Source organism: Dendropsophus ebraccatus, chromosome 10, assembly GCF_027789765.1.
Source record: "Dendropsophus ebraccatus isolate aDenEbr1 chromosome 10, aDenEbr1.pat, whole genome shotgun sequence".
NCBI lineage: Eukaryota > Metazoa > Chordata > Amphibia > Anura > Hylidae > Dendropsophus > Dendropsophus ebraccatus.
The window spans coordinates 71,507,992-71,531,945 of record NC_091463.1 but is presented as its reverse complement, the minus strand read 5'-3'; the positions used below and the strand labels follow the sequence as shown (position 1 = coordinate 71,531,945).

The following is a 23,954-nucleotide window of genomic DNA, read 5'->3' as shown; positions in this document are numbered from 1 at the left end:
CCAATGAATTATTCAGGGTTCTATGTTTGGTTACACCAAATCAAAACATTAAAATATAATATCTTGTATTCTGATACATTAATATAGGAAGTCATGTTACTGTTACTGTAGGTCCACTGTTGTTGTGGAGTACTAGGACAGAATTATATTAATGCCTTTGTACATCAGGGGAGTATGCATGATTTTCTCAATGTGTGTGGGGTAGGTATATTTTACTACCTCGCCATACTGTTACTAATAGTACCTCAACACCATGACCATACATTACCACCATACTGTTACTGAATAAAACACACTTTACACATACAAATAATGCCACCATACAGTGGCCAATTAAAGGTAGACACCAGATCTACATGGTAATCAGGGCCGGGCTGGCCATCTGGCAATTCTGGCAAATGCCAGATGGGCCGTTCCCCCTTGGGCCGGTCTGTCTTACTCCTGCAGGTTACTTCCTCCCCCTACTTCACAGCCACACAGCCAATCAATAGGATTAGGAGAGGGAGGGAGATGCCGACCAGGAGAACGACAGACTGGCCCACAGAGGGGACAGTGCAGCAAGCCTAAAGAACAAGGTAGTTGTTTTTCCTGTTGAGGGCACTGCACAAACACCACCCACAGTGCTAGTTCCTGTATATGCTCTCCTGAACGATCCATAGTGCTGCATAGTGGTGATCCCTTCTTCAATATAACATCCCTATCAATGCCAGGACTCATGGTTTCCCAGCAAAACAATGCCCAGATCATCATCCGGCCTTCAGTGACTTCTCTACTTTCTGTAGTGCATCCAGGTGCCACCCATAGATGCCTGTCCATCAACATGATGTAAAAGAAATTATGAATAAACATAGAGGGAGAAGCTTTACTTTTTCCATGTACATCAATGAGTCTTTTTACCAAATTGGGTAGGTACTAACCATTGAATACCAGGAACACTTCCCAAGCTCGGCTTTTCTGGAGATGCTCACTCAGAGTCACTCAGATCCTTCTTTCAACACCTCAACTTCAAGAAGTGACTGTTCAGTTTTTGCCTAATTTATCGTACTGTAATTGTAACTATCGTACGCACGCCATTGTAATGAGAGAGTGGAACCATTGCAATGAGAGAGTTAATGATATTTTATTTCCCTGCTTTTATTGTTACGACTGGTCAGTGGAAGTACTGCTTATACGGGTAATATAATTAAGAATACTGTAATATTATGGACCATTACATTGGTTAATCTTTGTCCTTTGGAAATCTTGACTCACATTATAATAAACCTTGTGCTGGACTGTTAAGAAAGGAATACTGTGTGTGCGCATCGGATTCATCTGCCAATGTCTTGCTATGAACAGCTGCCTCGGATTCATAGAGATCATGCAAAGTGTGAGGAAAGCTGGAGAAAGGCCACGGTACAAAATAAGAGTTTTGGATAGATTTTCTTTCAGGAAAGAACATGTATTTCTGGAATTATACAAGATTTATTGTGTGGCACTTGGGAATGTATTATCTAACTGTAATGCATCAAAATGAGGAGATTTTCCTCCCTTCTTTTTCCCTAATCGTTGGCAAAACACATTCAGAAGACACTTCATTGTGAGCTTAGATTTTACCACACTCTGTACAAGAGGGATTATATCATTCTGCCTTTACCTTCCCTCCATTCCTATACATTCCCCATTTACCTTCCCTCCATTCCAATAAATTCCACCTTTACCTTCCCTCCATTCCTATACATTCACCTTTACCTTCCCTCCATTCCTATACTTTCACCTTTACCTTCCCTCCATTCCTATACATTCCCCGTTTACCTTCCCTCCATTCCAATAAATTCCACCTTTACCTTCCCTCCACTCCTATACATTAACCTTTACCTTCCCCCCACTCCTATACATTCTCCATTCCTATACTTTCACCTTTACCTTCCCTCCATTCCTATACATTTCCCGTTTACCTTCCCTCCATTCCAATAAATCCCACCTTTACCTTCCCTCCACTCCTATACATTCCACCTTTATCTTCCTTCCATTCCGATACATTCCACCTTTATCTTCCCTCCATTCCAATACATTCACCTTTATCTTCCCTCCATTCCAATAAATTCCACCTTTACCTTCCCTCCACTCCTATACATTAACCTTTACCTTCCCCCCACTCCTATACATTCCACCTTTACCTTCCCTCCATTCCTATACTTTCACCTTTACCTTCCCTCCATTCCTATACATTTCCCGTTTACCTTCCCTCCATTCCAATAAATTCCACCTTTATCTTCCCTCCATTCCAATACATTCCACCTTTATCTTCCCTCCACTCCTATACATTCCACCTTTACCTTCCCTCCACTCCTATACATTCCACCTTTACCTTCCCTCCATTCCTATACATTCCACCTTTACCTTCCCTCCATTCCAATACATTCACCTTTATCTTCCCTCCACTTCTATACATTCCACCTTTACCTTCCCTCCATTCCAATACATTCACCTTTATCTTCCCTCCACTCCTATACATTCCACCTTTATCTTCCCTCCATTCCTATACATTGGTGGGGTCCAATTGCTGGAAGAACAGAGATCCCCTTGTTCTTCCTATAAATGGAGCAACAACATGCATGCTTGATCTCCACTCCATTCACTTTCTGTGAAACTTCCGACGATAGATGAGTAAGTTGCTTGATTGTCTTTAGAATTTCCAGTGAGTGGAACAAGAGACCTGGAGTCTTGTAATGAGTAGGGGGTCCCAGTGGTCTGACCCCCAGTAATCTTCTAGTTACCACTAGTATTGACCATTCTCTGGATAGTAGGTACTATACTAGGATAGGTAGACACTGTCTTATGGATAAGTGACTACTTTTAATCTTGGGATAACCTTTTAAAGCTTCCCTTTTTCTTTGAATGTAAGCCTTGCTTGTCCTAGCAGAGATGCCATTTGATCAGCAAGAAACCCTTGTCTGCAAAGTTACTGCATTATGTCAGAGAGGACAGCTCGCTCTACCTTCCCTTGCATTTCTATGATCTATAGTGTATGTGTACTGTGGCGTCTTGGTAAATTCCCACTATTTTCTTTTTAATAGGAGAAGGCGAGAGTGGTGGAACCTTTAGACTATGAGACGGTTATTTCCCAAAGAAAAGCTCAGATCTTCAGTGATCCACATCGAGATATGCTGATGTTCCCCATGGAGGATGTTTTTGTGAGCATGCTGCAGTCGTACATGTTTTGCTCTCTCTCTCTTTGTTATATACATATACTTATTTCTACTTATGGTATTGTTCTTTTTCAAGATTTCCATGGTTGGTCGTCAGCACAGAACCGTACGGTCTACCGTTCCAGAGGATGCTGAAAGCAAAGCCAAGAGTCTGTTTGTGAAGGAGGTGAGTACTCTGACACTTACAGCAGCCAGACACTTACTAAATAAGGGCTATAATCTCAAGGTGCCTATACACCTTCAATACATGTCAGCCGAACAATTGTCTCATAGTTATCTCCCCCATCACATGAACGTTCGGAACGGCTGGGAGGGAAAAGGTGCTGCCAGACAGCTCTGACACCGACTTATCCCTTCGAGAACAAAGGGGTCAGACAGTTTAAAAATCCCTAATGCCCCACCCTGTCTCCACCAACAATCTAAGTTGGTAGAGACCCAGGAGGCCTCCATAAACCTTATACTGATGGTCGAACCCACTGCCAGCAACGGGTTGAACTGACTTCAGTATAAAGATTCGCCCTGTTGCCAAAATGACCTAGAAACTGCCCTGATTCATGTATCAGTATCGTTCTATACATCTATTATTTTCTAGTGTATAAAGTATTACAGCTTGGACTGGAAAGTGGTGAACTACAAGTATGAGGAATACTCTGGGGATTTTCGAGCCTTGCCTTGGTAAGTCCAGCGTAGTTTGTTAAAAAAAAAAAAAAAAGAATTGAAATGACAATGTTGATCTTTTTTTCCAGTCACCAGCAATGTCCCCTACCCCCTTCCTCCTTGTTAAAGAGTGTTTTGTTTTTTTGGATGGGGGCTGGGGGGTTAGGGGGTTAGGGGAAGATCCTACTGCATGGACCAATTATTGGCCAAATCATTGTCCCATGTAATAGAGTCATCTCAATACCTAGTGGCTTATATAAGTACAATACCAGAAATCTCCCATTTTCTTTTCCTGATGAACCACAGAAGTTATTTATTTATTTATTTATTTTGGTGGGATGCTTGGGAGAAACATGTCGGGCGGGAATTTTTTGATGTTTTTTGTATTTTGAATAGCATGTCTAAATCTGGGTGCACACATGCATGTAGCCATATACTGTATATTGAATCAATGTCCTGATTCTGAATCTTTTTTTAAACCAATTTTTAACGATTAACTATCGCAAACAAGATCGTTTATTGTTAACTTGAGATCATTCACCAAATTACACAGAACAATAGTCGTACGTTACGATCGTTACTATATTCGTTTACTCCATCTGATCCCAGCAAAAGAGCGAACAATGTGGAATTACACTGAAAGATTAGCAAACGATTAACGATGATTATAGGGTCAGATCTAAATCAATAATCGACGACACACAAATGGTTTTTCAATTACATGGAACGATTATTGTTTACATTTGAGTGATATAACAATTTTCCGCATGATAATCCCCCCCCCCTCCGTGTAATAGGGCCCCAATATACAGTATATGACCATCTTGCTAGTTGCCTCCACCATGTTTTACCATGGAGATCTCACAATGTCATACATGCTTGTGGCTTCTGTCTTTTAGCCTCTTAGGCCATGTTCCCACTACATAAGTTCCATAGTAATCACGGCCGTTGTAACTTCTTAGGAATCCCAACTGGAGTGTATACACATGGTATACACTCCAGCCAGGATCCCTAGCAGAGCCGCAAGAAACAAACATGTCAGTTTTCTGTGGCTGCTATTCAGTGAATAGAGGCCACAGAAAACCTGTAAGTGCCTCTGGCTGCACGCTCTATTGTGTGCAGCGGGGAATTCAGATGCAGGCTCGAATCCGAATTTAGCGGCAGTAAAGATCATCCGGCCGTTACTTCAGTCACAGAACAGCCGGTGTCTTACAGAGTGGGAACATAGCCTTATAATGATTAGATATTACCCTTGGAGTGTGGATATGCTTCTATGATAAGATTTTTGAGGTTCTATGTTCAGTTCTACTTCTGAACGGTCAGTGACAACATGGTCTAGTATGTTCGACAAGAAGAGTTCCTGTTGACTATGGTAATTGTGCTATAAAAGAAAGTTACAGAAATGGTTAGACTGGACTTCTTGTAATGGACTGGTGGGAAGGGATTGGTGAGAACCCTGTTCTCCTATATCGCAACTTTTTATGCCCTACCTCCAGCAATAATCAGTGCAGGCCATGGTCGAAGGAGGTCTGATCCCAGGGAAACATGTATATTACTATGTGATACTGTACTATATATACACAATTCTTGAAGTGACAGCTATGGAATAGCAGAGGTAGTGTCAGTCGGAAATGGCCATTTGAAAATTTCTGGCTATGTTTGCAACCATTTTGGTCCCCAGCTGAACCCTACAGTGGATAACACCATATCCTACACCAGGGGTAGGGAACCTTGGCTCTCCAGCTGTTGCAAAACTACAACTCCCACCATGCCTGGACAGCCCAAGGCTAGTTGTAGTTTTGCAACAGCTGGAGAGCCAAGGTTCCCTACCCCTGTCCTTTACAGTAGTGTGAATATTCAATAAAGGTGATCCTTATTATTCCGTTTCTTATGTTCTGTTGGAAACTATGACCTATCGCCATGGATTGTAGCTGGAGCGTTCTGCTTACTGTACTATTTGAGATGTTCATAAGTTGAAATTCCCTTATTTCTTATTTTTAGCAAATCCTTTCAGCCGGAGAAGACGCCCAGCCATGTGTTTGAGATAGATGAGGACTTTGAGAAAGATGAGGTAATGGATGGAGTGAATTCAGCATTTTCGGAGGATTTTGTAACAGATGTATTCCTTCCCATTTAATTATAGTGATAAAAGAACGAGAGTCGGCGATGAGAGGATTACCAGAAAATGTGTGTCCGTCATCTGCACTGACAGCTTAATGCTTATTCTGCCTCTTATGCTGAATACCTGTGATAATTTAATGTAATCTACTGTATACCGAGATGTGATGAAATATGTAGACGGGAAATAATGGGTAATGTGTAAAAGGTATAGATTCAAGGGAATCTGTCAGCTGTATATTATGCTTAGAGCTGCAGACATGGGCAGATAGCTAATAGGGGGATGATATCTGTCTCTTAGCTGATAGCTGTTTCCAGAGTCTTAAAATCATGTATTACTCTAAGCTCAAGAGCCATAGAGGCGGACTGAGCTGCAGAATGCATGCTTCTTCCCTCCACCATCCCTCCCTGCCCTATGTGACTAATGTATAGAGCTCAGTGCTGTAAACAAAGCAGGGATGGGTGGGGTGCATGATGCCTATGTCTATTGACCTTAGAAGTAAAGCATGATTTTATAACCTTGAAAACAGACGTCAGGTAAGAGACAGGTATCATTTGTTTTATCTCCAGTTATCTTCATACATCTATCGCTCTGAGCAAGATATAGAGCTGACAAATTCCCTTTAAGTACAGATTGTACTGTACTGTGTAAAGGGCAGGGTAACTGCAATGTGTACATTCACCATTATAGTAATCACTATGAAAGTTATAGTATATAAACTATATAAGGTTAGATTCACATATGTGGTTTGTAATTGCAGTTTTTAAACCTTAAAGGGGTACTTCAGTGAAACTTTTTTTTTCAAGTCAACTAAGTACTAGAAAGTTACACAGATTTGTAAATTACTTGTATTTAAAATTCTCAAATCCTCCGGTACTTATAAGTTGCTGTATGTCCTGCGGAAGGTTGTGTCTTTTTTTACCAGTTTGACTTAGTGCTCTCTGCCGCAACCTCTGTCCAATACAGGAACTGTTCAGAGCAGGAGAGGTTTTCTGTGGGGATTTGCTGCTGCTCTAGACAGTTCCTGACATGGACAGAGGTGGCAGCAATGAGCACTGTGTCAGACTGGAAAGAGTCCACCACTTTCTGCAGGACAGACAGCAGCTGATAAGTACTGGAAAACTGGAGATTTTTAAATAGAAGTAAATTGCAAATCTGTATAACTTTCTCGTACCAGTTGATATTATTTCTGGAGTACCCCTTTAATCAGCATAAGGCATGAATAATGTAATGTGTAAATGCCATGTACACATTATTGAAACATGTTAAAAAATAAGTTATGTTTTATTGAAAAAGTAATACATGTTCTACACATTTTGTAGTGGTGGGTAATATGTAGTGGTGGGTAATATGTAGTGGTGTATGTAGTGGTGTATGTAGTGGTGGGTAATATAATGTTTTTGTTATACAGTCTCTTATAGATGTACAGTATAATCCTGACTCTCATATATACAAATGTAATGTTTTGTTATTTGTCTGCAGGACTCTTCATCAATCTGCTCCAATAGAGGAGGAGTTATTAAACAAGGCTGGCTGCATAAAGCCAATATAGGCACCACCATCCCAGTCACTATGAAGGTAAGTAGTCAGAAGAATAACAAAAACCAAAAATAGTAAGTAGAACTTGTATTTTATTCATATAAATTCTGCTTATTCTTAAAGGGGTAGTTCAGTATATATATATAGTGCTCTCTGCTGCCACCTCTGTCCATGTCAGGAACTGTCCAGAGCAGGAGCAAATCCCCATAGAATACACCACTTCCTGCGGGATATACAGCAGCTGATAAGTACTGGAAGACTTGAGATTTTTTAATAGAAGTAAATTACAAATCTCTGGCACTTTCTCGCACCAGTTGATTTGAAAGAATTTCTTTTTTTTTACCTTCTTAGGGGTTATTGTGTGATAACGTGTACATGTCGTGGTTTTGTTACCAAGGTTAGAAAAGGCGAGAAATTTCCCAAATTACCAGGTGCTCATAGGTTTCTCTTCGGAGAAATAATTGTATAAATCAGATGTGTTGCTGAGATACATGAAAAGAAACCATAGGAGACATCTGCAATGCAGAGAACTCCCATCAGTGTTTGGAGTATATCCAATTCCTCTATTAACACTGACCATTCAATGCTCTACTTATGTCTTAAGAAGAAAAAGCTTTACACATATCCTGAATGATTTGTGACTCAGATTTCTGGAACTGATCTGCAAGGCACTAGATGCATAAAAACGTCATATCTTATTATTTAATATAAATCATCACTTGTAGCTGCCCAGACATTCAATTATGGTGAGTGCCCTATAAATTTATCCCTTTCATATGTAGAGGTCTAAGTACTGGGGCACTTCTGGGCCTGTGTTATGGCCGTGTGAAACCATACCTCCACCCACAATATCTGGAAGACGATCAGCTACCCTCTGTTGGGGTATTGCTATGATTTGCACAGGTTGCAAAGTGTCTTGTTCTATGCGTACCCTTTGTTTTTGCTGAAAGAAACTGCAGGTTCCTACATGTTTCTCCTTAGACTGTTGTGCACAGTTTTCCAGAGCCTGAGCAGCTGCATGCAGCATCTTTTCAATGTGGCTTATAGCAGGCAGTCCTAAGTCACTGTCTAGAGAATATAGGCAGGGGTTATCCTAGGGGTGCAGCCTGTATTCAGGTCATCCACCACGTCCTGGACTGTACTCACATGCCATGGTCAATGTATGGTGCAGGTTTAAAGTGTTCTTCAAGGTAGGTCATCTGTACCAGTGAGGTGGTAACAGAGACGGAGAGCAGCGTACAGTGCTTCACTCTCCGGTTCATTGCACCATCTGTCTCACTGTAGAAGATTCCAATATGGGTCTATGGAGCCTGTCTCCTGCAATGACTTGGCGACAAGCAGCGTGCTTCTCCAGGCTGTATCTAGAGATTGCGTGAGTCAGTGATACAGAAATGGCAAGGAAGTAAAAACACAGATGGAATCAGGACACCTTTAAAAAAAAATGTTTTTGACTATAAAGTCCTTTTAGGGTACATGCACCCTACAAAATAAGCACGGAGACTTTACTTGAAGTTCCACCCATTCCATGGACTCAGTGATGTTCACCGGCAAATTCCGCCATCTGCCCAAAGAATTGAGTCTATGGGATGGGTGGTGGAATATGCTTGAAGGGGGAGATTTATCAAACATGGTGTAAAGTGAAACTGTCTCAGTTGCCCCTAGCAACCAATCAGATTACACTTCTCATTTTCCAAAGAGTCTGTGAGGAATAAAAGGTGGAATCTGATTGGTTGCTAGGGGCAACTGAGCCAGTTTCACTTTACACCATGTTTGATAAATCTCCCCCGAAGTCTCCTCGTGTATTCTGTAGTGTGCATACAGTATACCCTAAAGGGTGTTTCTGTTGAGGATAGGTCATCGGCGTCTAAATGGCCGGGGATGCTCTTTTGCATTTCTTCTTTTGTGCTGGCAAAATCAGCAAAGCGACTGCATTATTAGTTCATTCTAGGGCTATGTTCACACTATGTAAGTAATGGCCGGGTGATCTTTTTGCGGCCGCAGTGTTCTGATGCGGGCGCATCAGAACCTCCCACAGCACACAATCAAGCCGGAGCCGTTCGTTTTATTGTGGGAACTTACAGGGTTTCATTAAATTGCGGCCGCAGAAAACTGACATGTCAGTTATTTGCGGCGCCACATGGGATCCTGGCCAGAGTGTATACGATGTGTATACGCTCCGGCTGGGATCCCATAGAAATGTAGGCAATGTTCCACATTGCATAAAGTACAGCCATTGTTGCCAATGGCAACAACGGCCGTACTTTTACGTAGTGTGAACATAGCCTAAGGTTGATGGAGATCCAGGCAGAATCATCCTAGCATCAGCCATATCTTACTTCAGTGAGAAAACCACTTAAAGGTGAACTCTCTCAGTCCTCTCATACATCTGCTGTTACTCAGTACATGGCCCTCCCTAAAATAAATGCACATTAAAAAGTGATGCGGTATCAGTTACGAGATGCATTCTTCCGGGCAAACATTTACAGTTAATGCAATAGAAATCAATCTTATGGCAATTACCCTAAGTAGTTGTTGTTTTCCTAAACTGACCTATTAATACGTTTCCCATTAGGTCACATGTAATGTTTGTGTTCAGAATACGGTAAGAATTATTTTTAATTAGATCTGTCCTTATTTCCTTGCATTATTAGGTGTTCAGAAAGAGATATTTCTACTTGACTCAGCTGCCGGATGGCTCCTATATTCTAAACTCCTACAAAGATGACAAATCTCCGAAGGACTCAAAGGGTTGCATCTTCCTGGATTCCTGCATTGATGTCATTCAGGTGCAGTGTGGCAGAATTTTTTTCCACTTAAATGTTAAACTGAACGACAGTCAAAGTTTTTTTTTTTCTTCAAAATCAGATATTGAACATATTTTTTCAATTTTACAGCAAAATAACCCCTCCCTCCCCCACCAATACTCACCCAGAACCCAGCCACCCCCAACCTCTAGAACAGGATGTCCTACAGTGGTAGATCTCTCAAAGAGAGAAAATGTACATCAATAATACACAACTAGGACATAAAAACAGTGTTCAAACATAAAAACTTCCCCCGACAGGTAAGAGCTCCGACTCACACAACACATTCATAACCTCATTCATTCCAACACATACTGATAATTCCAATAATTTAAGGCCTACTTCTCAAGGCCGCCCTGTTCTGGTCGGCTAACAACAGAAAAGTCTCCATGGGATTACGTTTTAAGAAATGAGACGGTAGACCTTGGGTGTCCACCCATGGACCCCATTTAGCGTCATACTTTTTCATTGCTTTCCTCTTTTTATATATCCCTTTCTCCAATCTAATTGCAGTGTTCAATTTATTAGTCAGTTCAGCCATTGTGGGAGACAGTCAAAGTTTTTAATCATTTTAGGAAACAATTTTAGGTTTCTTACACGGCGGTTGTATTGCTTGTTTCAAAATGCACAAAAAAAAACTGTAAAATGTAAAAGAAAATGTAAAAAGAAGATTTTGTGAATTTTTGTGGGTTTCCAGCATCATGAGTAATGGTATTCTTTTACAGTATTGCAACTCTAAATCAACTTTAACCCCTTAAAGACCCACATGAGCCCTTATTTTTTGCGCCACTAATTGTACTTTGCAAAGACAGGCTGAATTGTTTCATAAAAAACACTGCAAAACCAGAAAAAAAAATAAATGTGTGGTGAAATTGAAAAAAAACCCCACATTTTGTTTATTTGGGGGGTATTTGTTTTTACGCCATTCGATCTGGGGTAAAACTGACAGGTTATATATGTTCCTCAAGTCGTATCGATTACAACGATATGTAACACATATAACTTTTCTTTTATCTGATGACTTGTAAAAAATTTAAACCATTGTTAACATAAATATGTTCCTTAAAATCGCTCCATTCCCAGGCTTATAGCGCTTTTATCCTTTGGTCTATGGGGCTGTGTCAGGTGTCATTTTTTGCTCCATGATGTGTTCTTTCTATCGGTACCTTGATTGCGCATATACGACTTTTTGATCGCTTTTTATCACAATTATTCTAGATTTGATGCAACCAAAAATGCGCAATTTTCCACTTTGGGATTTTTTGGGCGCTTACGCCGTTTACCGTGTGAGATCAGGAATGAAATAAATTAATAATTTGAACAACACCTATAATGTCCACCCCCCACAGTAACCGCAAAAAATCAATCAAAATCACATATGATAATTATTATTCTTTATTTATTGACTTTATGACACTCATTAAAAACAAAAACAAAAAAAGGGGGAAACTCAGTACCAAATGAGTGTTGGAAATTTGATATAATACTACACACGCCTAGTGCTGAATAAGTAGCATGAGAATGTAAAAATATAAATTAATTAATTTGTTTATATACACATGCATAGCACTGAAGCACAATGCCAAGTGATATCAATGGGAGGTGAATGATAAATAAAGAAATGAATAAATTCATAGACAATTAGTAATACTGCAAGAGACAAGTAAAGTGCAAGTGCTCAAAAATATAACAAATTCATAATAGATCACAGTATAAATTATCATAAAGGAGACACAAGCAAAAATTGATATAATCATGCTCTGCAGTAAAACACCTCACCAAAGCCCATTCACCCACAGGTACAAAGTAAGCCCATACCAGGTGCGCCTGGTTACTGTGGGGGGGTGGACATTATAGGTGTCGTTCAGCTAGTTTCTTTGGGTTTCACCCCCAAGGATTTACTCATAATTTGGACCCTTTCTGGGACCTGTAGGTGTATTAAATTAATAATTTGGGCGATTACTCACATGTTTATTTATTTATTTAAAAAATGTTTATTTATTTATTTTTATTTATAACATGGAGAAAGGGGGGTGATTTGGACTTTTATTAGGTGAGGTTTTTTTTTTATCAATAATGACACTTTATTTATTTATTTATTTATTTCATATACTAGAAGCCCCCCTGGGGGACTTCTAGTGTATGCACACTGATCTCTCAATGAAATCTATGCTGTAGAGTTATACAGCATAGATCAATGCGATAGGCACTCGACCGAGTGCCGAGCCGGGATCAGCGCCATTACAGCACTGACCCCGGCCGGCAGAGGATGTGTGGATCGCTTCTCTGGGACAATGTCCCGAGGGGGGGGGCGATCCACCCCACTAGACCACCAGTTATGAGGGACAGCAAGCAATCAGATGCAGCTGTCAACTTTGACAGCTACATCTGATTGCTTGATTAGCGAGCGCACCCAGGACCGCGGCGATTCAGAGCGGCCCCTTATGAAGTCCCCGAGGCGACCACAGGGTGTAAATATACGTCCTATGTCGTTAAGGGGTTAATGTTTCCTCATTGGTCGTCTTGCTGTATGACATTGGAATATGCCATAGGCTGTACCCATGTTTTCCAATACTCCCTAGGGCTGCATTCAATTTCTTCAGCCAAACACAAAATCATTGAATTTGAGCATGCTCCAGTTGCGCTCATCTCTAGTTGAAAGTCATGAAATTGATGCAAGTAATGGTCCGTTTACACGAAGCAATAATTTGCCCAATCGATCGTTTAACGATTTTAATGCAACGATTTGGTTTTTATTAAGATCAGCATTTAGACGAATAAATCGTTAGAAAGATCGATATTACGATAGTTTTTAAGATCGCTTAAGCCCATCACACACTTAGGGTGAATCTGTGAAAGACTGTTTACACAAAGCGATTTGCAAATTTTTACCGAACGACCAACGACGATTTGAGAACATGTTGAAAGATCACAATCAACGATTTGTCGCTCGTCACTTGATTTGCCAGTTAGGGGGCATTCACATGCTCTGTGAATGCGGTCCATGCACAGAAGGTGTGCTACAGACCGAATTCACGAACCACCTGGCATCATGTATAATTATGATACCATGAGCTCTGAAACGGTTTAAATTTACTGATAGAGGCGTATCATTTTAACTTGATGAGCCCTACAGGGTTAACTATGTTTGTTGAGATGCAAATACCCTTTTGGGTATTTTTGTGGAATCAAGAACGAAAATGTGGAGATATATGGTATTTAAAATAGCTTGGATAGTGCGGCAGCCTATTTCTGGTTGTTTTATATATAACGCTCTGATCGGTAGTTACCCTTTAAAGGAAATGCTGCCTAAAAATAGGCCTCAGTGATCCTTCTGGTCTTCTGTATGATGGGAATGATAAGCAAATTGGAGGAATGCCAGATGATTTTATTATTCAGGAACAAATCTAGATTTTCCATAGGACTTGTATATTTTTGTATCATCTAGTTGTATTGTCACTCACTACAGAGGAAAAATAAAGCGTGCAGCACTCATCATCAAAAACATTTGTAATTACAATCCAATGAAAGCACAGTGTGTAGAGAAACATGCTGGGAACACACGGCCGTTTTGTGGGGAAGCCACTTCCTCAGGCTCTTTATTACACCAGATTTGTCTGTGCTTACATAATGTAGAAAAATGCAAGGGAACGAAAATAGAAAAAAAGAGATTCCTTAGTGCACCATCATTATGAGTGTAGGAACGGCAATAAACCTTATATCTCGACCATATGCTAGCCTGAATGTGTTGTGCTCCCTGGCAGGCACAACACTACAGAACAAACATAAACGCCGCTCCAAGGTGCTGCTGTGCAGGTGCTTGGCTGATGTACTGGTGCTCATCCCACAGGTTGCTTTGCTTCACAATAGTGTAAAGAACCACTACAGAAGTCTCCCAATATATATTAGTGATGTACACATACACAGTCATGGCAGACCCCACTGTTCCATACCTGATCCCATACAATTAATACGTGTTATGACACCTTCTTCAGGTCATAAGGAAAAAATGTTTTTATTGTCCTGTAAAAAGTGTTAAAGAGGTCCACTGCTGATCCACTACAGCAGGGGTACTCAACAACTTTTAGTGAAGGTCCACTTACCGGGGTCTATTGTCAGGTGAAGGTCCGAGCTGAACATCAGTAGGAAACGTGTTTTGTTACTTTGTCACAAACGTTCAACTATTTATATACAGAATTGCTGCTTATTAGCGGGAAAACTGCCATTTTTTTCTCTCTCACCAGGCCTTTGATATTAGGTACAAAGGGGGTGACTGCCCTGGTAGTATATAGCCCCCCTGTTGCTCCCCCAGTAGTGTATAGCCCCCCCTGTGCGCTCTCCCTCAGTAGTATATAGCCCCCTGTTGCTCCGCCAGTAGTATATAGCCCCCCTGTGCGCTCTCCCCCTGTAGTATATAGCCCCCTGTGAGCTCCCCCCAGTAGTATATAGCCTCCCCATGCGCTCTCCCCCTGTAGAATGTAGCCCCCTGTGAGCTCCCCCCAGTAGTATATAGCCCCCCTGTGCGCTCTCCTCCTGTAGTATATAGCCCCCTGTGCGCTGTCCCCCAGTAGTATATAGCCCCCTGTGAGCTCCCCCCAGTAGTATATAGCTCCCTGTGCTCTCCCCCTGTAGTATATAGCCCCCTGTGAGCTCCCCCCAGTAGTATATAGCCCCCGTGAGCTCCCCCCAGGTAGTATATAGCCCCCCTGTGAGCTCCCCCCTGTAGTATATAGCCCCCTGTGAGCTCCTCCTGTAGTATATAGCCCCCCCGTGCGCTGTCCCCCTGTAGTATATAGCCCCCTGTGAGGTCCCCCCCAGTAGTATATAGCCCCCTTGTGCTTTCCCCCTGTAGTATATAGCCCCTGTGAGGTCCCCCCTGTAGTATATAACCCCCTGTGCGCTCGCCCCAGTAGTATATAGCCCCCTCAGTAGTATATAGCCCCCTGTGAGGTCCCCCCTGTAGTATATAGCCCCCTGTGCGCTCCCCCCAGTAGTATATAGCCCCCTCAGTAGTATATAGCCCCCTGTGAGGTCCCCCCTGTAGTATATAGTCCACCTGTGCGCTCTCCCCTTGTAGATGCCCCCCAGACAGAAAAAAAAAATAACAAAAACAACTCACCTAGCACCTCGTTCCCCGCTGCGGCTGTCTTCTTCCCTTCCCATCGGTCCGGCCCCCGGCTGATACGCGCTCTGTAGGGATGTCCCGGGGATTCCCCAGCAGAGCGCGCATCAGTGACCTCAGCGTACGCCGCCGGCCTGCACTTCCGGGAAGGACAGGCCGGCAGCGTACACTGAGGTCTGTGGTGCGCGCTCTGCTGGGGAATCCCCGGGACATCCCCAGAGAGCGCGTATCAGCCGGGGGCCGGACCGACACTGCCCCCAGCCTCACAGGCGTACTGACATCTAAGGACAGTACGCCTATTGGGCGGGAGGCAGTGCGGTGGGGAGCGGGACGGACCGGATCCGGGGCGGTTAGGAGGTCTGACCAGGGGTCCGGACAGCTGGCCTCCGCCAGTTGAGGACCCCTGCACTACAGGCTCGAATGACTCCTCACTTCCCATTCCTGACCCTGCTTAATTGATAGTCTGCTGGAAGCTGAGGCACAAGCAGGGTCAGGGATGAGAAGAGGAGCAAGGAGACATTACAGTCCTCAGTTGAAGTAGAAGATTATGAATAGAGATGAGCGAAAAGGGTTCGGGTTTGAGTCGATCCGAACCCGAACGTTCGGTATTTGATTAGCGGGGGCTGCTGAACTTGGATAAAGCCCTAAGGTTGTCTGGAAAACATGGATACAGCCAATGACTATATCCATGATTTCCACATAGCCTTAGGGCTTTATCCAAGTTCAGCAGCCCCCGCTAATCAAATGCTGAACGTTCGGGTTCGGATCGACTCGAGCATGCTCCAGGTTCGCTCATCTCTAATTATAAATTCTTTAAGACTTTGCACAGGAGTAAAAAAAATGTTTTCTACATTCTAGAAGCACTGCTGGATATATGAAGGGTACTGTGTTACTCCTTGACCTAACAGCTATCTGAGGCTCCGTTCACACGGAGTAAAACTGGCGGAATTCCGCCAGCCTCCGTGTCATTCTGGGAGTCTTCGGGAGGCTCACGTGCCTTCTCTCTCTGTGCTGCAGAATTGGCATGTCCATTCTTCAGCGCGGATAGAGGAGGCGTGAGCCTCCCATAGACTCCCAGGGTGACACAAAGGCTCGTGGGATTCCACCAGTTTTACTCCGTGTGAACAGAGCCTAACAATGTAAACAGTCTGGAACATGAATTGCAGCAGATTTACTTTAAAAAGACCCAGTGGTCTGTATACAAAAATTAAAGGGGTTTTCCAGGAAAAATTGATTTTTGGTATTAGGAAAGGGTTAACCAAGGTTAACCCTTTTCTAATATACTTCCCTAACATTACTTGTCAGCTCTAGGAGATCCCCCAGCTGGTCATGTGAGTTGCCTGCTCCTGAGCTTCTGACTTCCTGTCACATCCCGGACCGTCTGTGTCTGTGTTTCCGGTTCGGTGACGTCACTCCTGTGTCTGCATGTGTCCTCTGCTGAGTCCTGTGTGTGGAGAGGGGGAGGGACTCGGGTATTGATGCTTTCTGATTGGCTCTCGGCAGCAGCACAGACATCCACAGTCTCTCCGTCCCCAGAGTGAATTACACTCTGCTGCAGCAGGCTGTATCCCTTCCTGACCAGGAGCAGTGAGAGTCACTGTGAGAGGGAGATGCTGTGTGTCTGTGCTGCTGCCGATCTGATAGCTCTCTCTGTCACAACACAGAAATCATCTCCACCCCGTCCTAAGCCACTCCTCCCCCTCCACACACAGGACTCATGTGATGTCAGTGTGATCTTTCCTATAGATAGAGCTGCTGCTGGTGTCCTGCTATGTCTGTGTAGAGGGAGGAGGTCGGGACAGGGGTGGAGAAGATCTCTGTGGGGCAGAACACTTGTGGACTATTTTCCTTCTGCTTGACAAGCTTCTGCCTGTGGTGCAGTGTTAAGTGTCAGGATTACCATGATCACTGACCAGGGTTCACAGCCTGGCACAGTTTGATTTTTTTTTTTTTTTTTACCATCTTATTTTACAATGATGGCTTGTGCTAAGCATTCTGGCTATTGTAGTTCCTCTGCTAAGAAGAAACACTGAGGGTATTATACAAACATGATGAATTTTCAAAGTAAATGCTCCACTGACAATATCTATTGACTCTATTCCTTCTAAAAGTACCATGGATATCTGTATACATGTATTACCTAACCAAATCTATAAATAAATATAAAATGAAGTCTATTTGCCTATATATATATATATATATATATATATATATATATATATATATATATATATATATAATTTTTTATTATTATATGGTGGCAAATATGAATTGGTGTTGGTTAGGTAATACATGTATACAGATATCCATGGTATCCGCCACAGAATGCCGCCAGCCTAAGTGTCATAATGACAGTCTATGGGAGGCGTGCGTGTTGCATCTCTCGGCACTGAAGAATGAACATGTTAATTCTTCAGCACGGGGAGAGGAGCAGCGCACGCCTCCCATACAGCATCATTATGACACTTAGGCTGGCGGCATTCTGTGGCGGACAATTCCGCCATTCTTACTTTATGTGAACGGGCCCTAAGACGGGGAAAAATAAAATAAAAACCTATCACAGGACCTGTACCCTGGTCAGTGAGCACAGTAATCCTGATATTTACCACTGCACCATAGGCAGAAGCTGTGGAAGCAGGAGGAAAATAGTCCAAAAATAGATCTAATTCTTAATAAATAAAAAGAATTAAAAATTTAAAAGATATATATTTTAGTCAGTTCATTATAATGTTTCAATGTTACAATTTGACATGATTTTATTTTGGTTAGGTAAGAAAGCCTATGCCTTAGCCAAGGTTCACGCTATGTAAAAACTACGGCCATTGTTATGAAATACGGACGTTGTTTTTACATACAGGTGTGAACCTGGCCTGCAGCACATGAGGTATTTGATTAGCTTGTTATACACTGCAATTCCAACTCTGGCCACTGGGTGTGCTGTGTAAGTAAACAGACAGAGCAGCTTGTAAACAAACAATACAAGATATAAAAAGAGCTGTTTCATCTCAAGAGAACCTGATAGAGAAGAAAAAAGTATATGGGGAGGTTTTTCTTGACTTAGGCAATAATGCTAGATGTTTTTTGAAAAAACCTAAAAATCTTGGAAGACCTCTTTTAAGTTATTGGTTTGTAACCTTGGGTGTTCTGATTCCAACTTTTATTTTTTTGCTTTGCACCTTCTATGTATATAGATATAAGATAGAGGAATTTTACTGTTGGGTTCACAACCTGTACTTTTTCCTAAATAGTCAGGTGGGTGGGACCTTTATTTAAAAAAGGGGCAAATGCTAGTGGGTAAAAGACTTAAAGCCCTTTTATACAGGCCAATTATTGATAACAAGCATATCTTGAAACACTCATTCGCCTGTTAAATGGCCTATGTAAAAGTGCCAGCAATCAGCTGACAAGCTGCACCCGCTCACCGGCTGATTGAAACTTTTTTGCACCCTTAAAATCATGGTTATCATCTGCACATGGCATTGTCTAAATAGGGGATGTGCAGTCAATAACAATTAACGTTAATGGCCACACGAACGATACAGATATCTTTTGTGAGGCCCAGCTGCAGGATTAGTTGTGCCTTGTAAAGGCACTACAAGCTAGCGGCGATCTTGCTGTTGGGTGCTCAATTGTGGCCTACACTGCACCATATCACCCTGTTTTAAAGAACCCTAATTCACCCTCCACACTTCCTAAGTTTTATTTCACCCCCCACCCCCCAAGCTCAGTCATGCCCCTGTAGCCCATCTGAACCCAGCATTCACACCACTTTTGAAATAAGGTTGCTACCAATGTGACTATTCAGAGATAATTGCAGATAAGTGCTGAAGATGATGAGAAAACGTTGGAGGACATAATGGTATCAAACCTCTATTTTTTTATACTGACCACAGGTCCTCATTAAAGGGGTTATCCAGTGCTACAAAAACATGGCCACTTTTCCCCCTCTCTTGTCTCCAGATTGGGTGGGGTTTCAAACTCAGTTCCATTGAAGTAATTGGAGCTTAATTGCAAACCACACCTGAACTGGAGAGGGGGAAAAGTGGCCATGTTTTTGTAGCGCTGAATAACCCCTTTAATTGACATGTCAGAAGGCGACCTTATTGGTATATTCATCAGCCTGGATCTCTGGTAATTCTTAAACCTTTGGAGCCAGTCCATGATTCCTATCACTGTAAATATTCAGTGCCTCTTGCCAATGACGTTAAAGGGGTACTCCAGCGGGGGGGGGCACTTTTTCGCTGGGACAGGGGAGGAGGTGGCTGAGGGAAAAGACGTCCACTCACCTCCCTGGTTCCAGCGGCGGGTCCAGCATCGCGGCGCTCCGGACCCCGGTTCCCGGCCGCTACCGGGTGTCTGACGCAGGCCCGAGACGATACGTCTCAGGTCCGCTCAGTCAGTCAGTGACGTCAGAGACGTGAGACGTCACGTCTCAGGCCCGCGGCAGACACCAGGAAGCGGCCGGGAACCAGGCACCGGTGCCGCTGGAGCTGGGAGGTGAGTGGACGTCTTTTCCCTCAGCCACCTCCTCCCCGGTCCCAGCGAAAAAGTGCCCCCCTGCTGGAGTACCCCTTTAATGGTTAAACATCTACATGCCATTAGGAGATTCAGATGTTTGCATTAGCACACAATTATAATGTACTGTATGGTTTGGCAGAGCAAGAATAGTATTGGAGATTTGGGAAGATAAATGTTTCTTTATAGATTTAATAGGGTTCAGGCTCTTAACATGATCACAAAGATTTCAGACCTGGTGGAGGTATGTACAGAACGCCCCCAACAATGCCATCTTTTACAATAGTAATGGAACTTATAAGTATATGCTTTAAAGGGGAACGGTCATATCCCTCTCCGACTCTGTCGGGCCAGAAATTTCAAAATATCACTCTTCAATTGCTGCTCCTGACACCCGGTATTGGGGCGAGACCGCACTGACATATAGTCCTGCTGCCTCTGCCCTCTTACCAGCCACTTACACTGAGCACTGGGGACTTAATGCAAAGGCAAGCATTACGGCTGCCAATCAAATGTAAGTGGCAAAGAAGGGCGGAGGTAGCGTGAGTACATGCCGCTGTGGCTCCGCCCCAATGCCTAATTGCCAGGTGTCAGGACCATCAATTAAAAAGTGATATTTTAATATTGCCACTGAGCGGCAGAATATCGAGCACAGTGTCGGAGATCTATGTGCAGCAGCTATAAGGTACTGGGGTCGGTTCACGGGACATTACCGGACCCCTTGAAGTTGAAGTTGCCCTTTAGGGTATGTTTACACACTGCAGATTTTACAACCGCAAAGTATACCAGAGTTTACTATGTGTTTCCTTTGGTGTACGGTGCACTATATCTGAGGCCCTCATCTGAGCGTGACTGCTAACCCAAATTCTGCAGGCTCATTTTCATTCCTCATGTGTTGCTCGGGAGCAGCCCACCCTTATTGCCAGATATATGTCAGTCCTAAGAAGGATCAAGGATTTCAACCAACAGTTAGAAAAACCTGTCCTATTATTTGGCTGGAGCATAGTTTCCTTCTCTGTGGGTTCCCAGCTTTAGGTGGCAGCACTCCATATGCTTAAAGGGAATGCATCAACTATTTCAGTAGCATAAAAAATTGATGATTGTCAGCAAAAAAAACTAAAAAACAATTTAGTCTGGCCTTCTATAAATTTTGTTTAAAGGTTACTCTACTACTCTTTTACTAAAATAATATTTTTTCATGCTGCTTTAGATTTCCCTCCTGCTTACCTCAGTGTTTTCAGACTCTTATTAAACATACTTCCCTTCTGAAGCTTACTTAAACATATTAAAAGATTTCGATTATGTCCCCACTCTACCTTCTTTCCTCCAGACTATACAGATTTAGATCCTTAAAGGACAAATCCAGCTATTTGAAAAATGTGTCAGCTAGCAGATGTGGTGGTGTTGGGGGCAACATAATAAACAACCACAACTTACCTCTCCCTGTGCTCCCGAAGCGCCGGGGACATTTTCCTTCCGAGTTCCGATGACATCACGAATCGTCTGATGGATTTCACACTCAGCAATCCGTCACTGCAGCAGTGTCCCACCCCAGTCACTGACTGGCTGAGCAGGCAGTCCATCAACTATGTTGGTGTTGACTGTGAAGGACATCCAGGAACCCGGCAGGGGTCCTGGAGTGGCAATCCTGTGCTGCAACGGCACAGGGAGAGGTGAATAGTGTTTTTTATGTTCCCCCTGACCCTGCCAGATAAAATAAATTTTCAAAGTGCCAGACTTTTCTTTTTAGTCTGTCCTGAGGTTTTATGCTTCAGACCGTCCACCATTTTTGTAGCCATTTAGGACCCCTTCTGTTTTATCAATATCTTTTTGTAGGCGAGGTCTCGACAACTGGACACAGTTGGGGGAGATTTATCAAAGGGTGTAAAATTTAGACTGGTGTAAACTACCCACAGCCACCAATCACAGCTCAGCTTTAGGTAGTGCTGAAAGGAAAGCTGAGCTGTGATTGGTTGCTGTGGGCAGTTTGCACCAGTCTAAATTTTACACCCTTTGATAAATCTCCCCCAGTATTTCAGATGTGATCTCACTAGAGCTCAATACAGCGGGATTTTTACCACTAGGCACCCGTGGTCCGGTGCCCAGGCCAGTCCCTTGCAGGGGGGCAGCAAGGGGGAGGAAACTTTTTCTTCTAATGCTCCTATTCCACCGGTCGTTAAGAGGAGCAAATGAGTGCTCCCAGCGCTCGTTTGCTCCTCGTTCCCCGCTCGCTGCTGCCGCTATTCAGCGCGACTGCAGCGAGCGGGTGAGTGCGGGAGGGGCGGTGGGGAGCTGCGGGGGGGGGGGGGGGGGCTGCTCGGAGGATCGCTGATCGTCCGGGCAGCCCATAGGATACAGCAGCGTCTGATGCCGATGCTCCTATTCAACGGAGCGACGGCAGCAGATAGTTGCTGTATCAGTCGCTTGTTTTTCAACATGTTGAAAAACAAGCGACTGCAACGATCAGCCGACATGAACGATGTTGGCTGATCTTTGCACTCTATTCCACGGGACGATTATCGTTCGTAGCGGCCGATATCGGCCGAATACGAACGACATTCGTTCCGTGGAATAGGGCCTTAAGTCTCCAGCCTCCCTTTCAGATTTGCAAGTAAATCTGGTGTCTTTTTGAAAAGAGGGGGGGGGGGTATGGTGGTATTGGTCAGGTCTGGTATGGCAGTGTTTTTTTGTTTTTTATTCATATACAGTACTAGCCTGAAGTTTGTGGGTGTAAAATATATTAAAGTTATTTAGTAATTTGCACTGTAATTTGCTTCAATTTCTATATTTAATAATACTAATGGTCTGTGGGAAACACACAGGCCTCACCCCTTTCAGTGAAACCCACCAACTTTTCTTGATAAAAAAGTGGCTGATACCAAGGTGGAGAGAAAAGTCACAAGTTGCACACCAAGTATGTGTTCAAATTATTAATCTATCAAAACATTATTCTCTTAAAATTAAACCCATTGGCCAAAAAACTTACGAGGCATGCTCGATTTCTGACATTGGTGGCCAACACAATTTTCCAAAAAGGGTCCAAGTGTGAGATATACAGTCTGAAAGGAGTTAAAAGTGGGATTCAGATATAATCTAAAAGTGTAAACTAGCTTGTACATCATTACTACATGTACCATTAATCTGCCATGCCTAATGTAAACTGCATGTTAACAGTATAGACCTTCTTTTTTCCCTTTTCCTCTAGTGTCCAAAGCTGCGTCGCAATGCCTTCGAGTTGAGGATGCTGGATAAATCGAGCCATCATCTGGCAGCTGAGACGGAGCAGGAAATGGAGGAGTGGTTGCAAACATTGAAGAAAATCATTCAACTCAATACAGACAGCTTGGTGCAAGAGAAGAGATACACAGCAGATCCTGTTCAAGGTTAACTACCCAACTGTACTGTGTGTAATGTATTATACATTAATAAGGCAGATGAAGACTCCTGGCACCAGCAGAGCAGATTACCATAACTGATTCATTGTCATTTACAGGGCTGCACATCAGGCTGATACGTTTAGTAACCCATTATTATGGTTATATATATTAGACTATAATCAGCCGATCTTCTATTGTGTACCTTGGTCTTATCACTCTTCCCCAATGGCAGATGTTGTTGAATAGAAGGACTGGGCAGTTGGATTTATACACACCCGATAGTTTAGTTTTCCGTAAGATAAGCTTCCATCATACATGTCTTTTCTCTTGTCTATCCATTTAGAGTACACGCATGAGCTGATTGTGCAGGTGGTGAGCCAAGCATACAAGTCTATGGGGGAATGGGGGAACTATCTGTCAGCTGAGCCTAGCATTCAGGTCTATGGGGGGAATGGAGGAAATATCTGTGGCCAAGCCAAGCATACAAGTCTATGGGGGAATGGGGGAATTATCTGTCAGCTGGGCCTAGCATACAGGTCTATGGGGGGAATGAAGGAAATATCTGTGGCCTAGCATATAAGTCTATGGGGGAAATGGGAATAATATCTGTCAGCTGAGCCAAGTATACAA

General features: G+C 43.0%; 1 protein-coding gene across 3 annotated transcripts in view; it reads left to right on the top strand.

Annotated features, from left to right (window-relative positions):
* Nucleotides 1–23,954, top strand: part of DOCK11 (dedicator of cytokinesis 11) — a 199,678-nt gene that overhangs the window by 20,490 nt on the left and 155,234 nt on the right. For all 3 annotated transcript variants that reach the window (XM_069943237.1, XM_069943236.1, XM_069943239.1), the window contains exons 2-8: nt 3,060–3,176; nt 3,268–3,357; nt 3,784–3,866; nt 5,850–5,919; nt 7,450–7,545; nt 10,158–10,292; nt 23,153–23,330. In XM_069943237.1, coding sequence (XP_069799338.1) covers nt 3,060–3,176; nt 3,268–3,357; nt 3,784–3,866; nt 5,850–5,919; nt 7,450–7,545; nt 10,158–10,292; nt 23,153–23,330 — 769 coding nt within the window. The remainder of the gene's footprint in view (nt 1–3,059; nt 3,177–3,267; nt 3,358–3,783; nt 3,867–5,849; nt 5,920–7,449; nt 7,546–10,157; nt 10,293–23,152; nt 23,331–23,954) is intronic.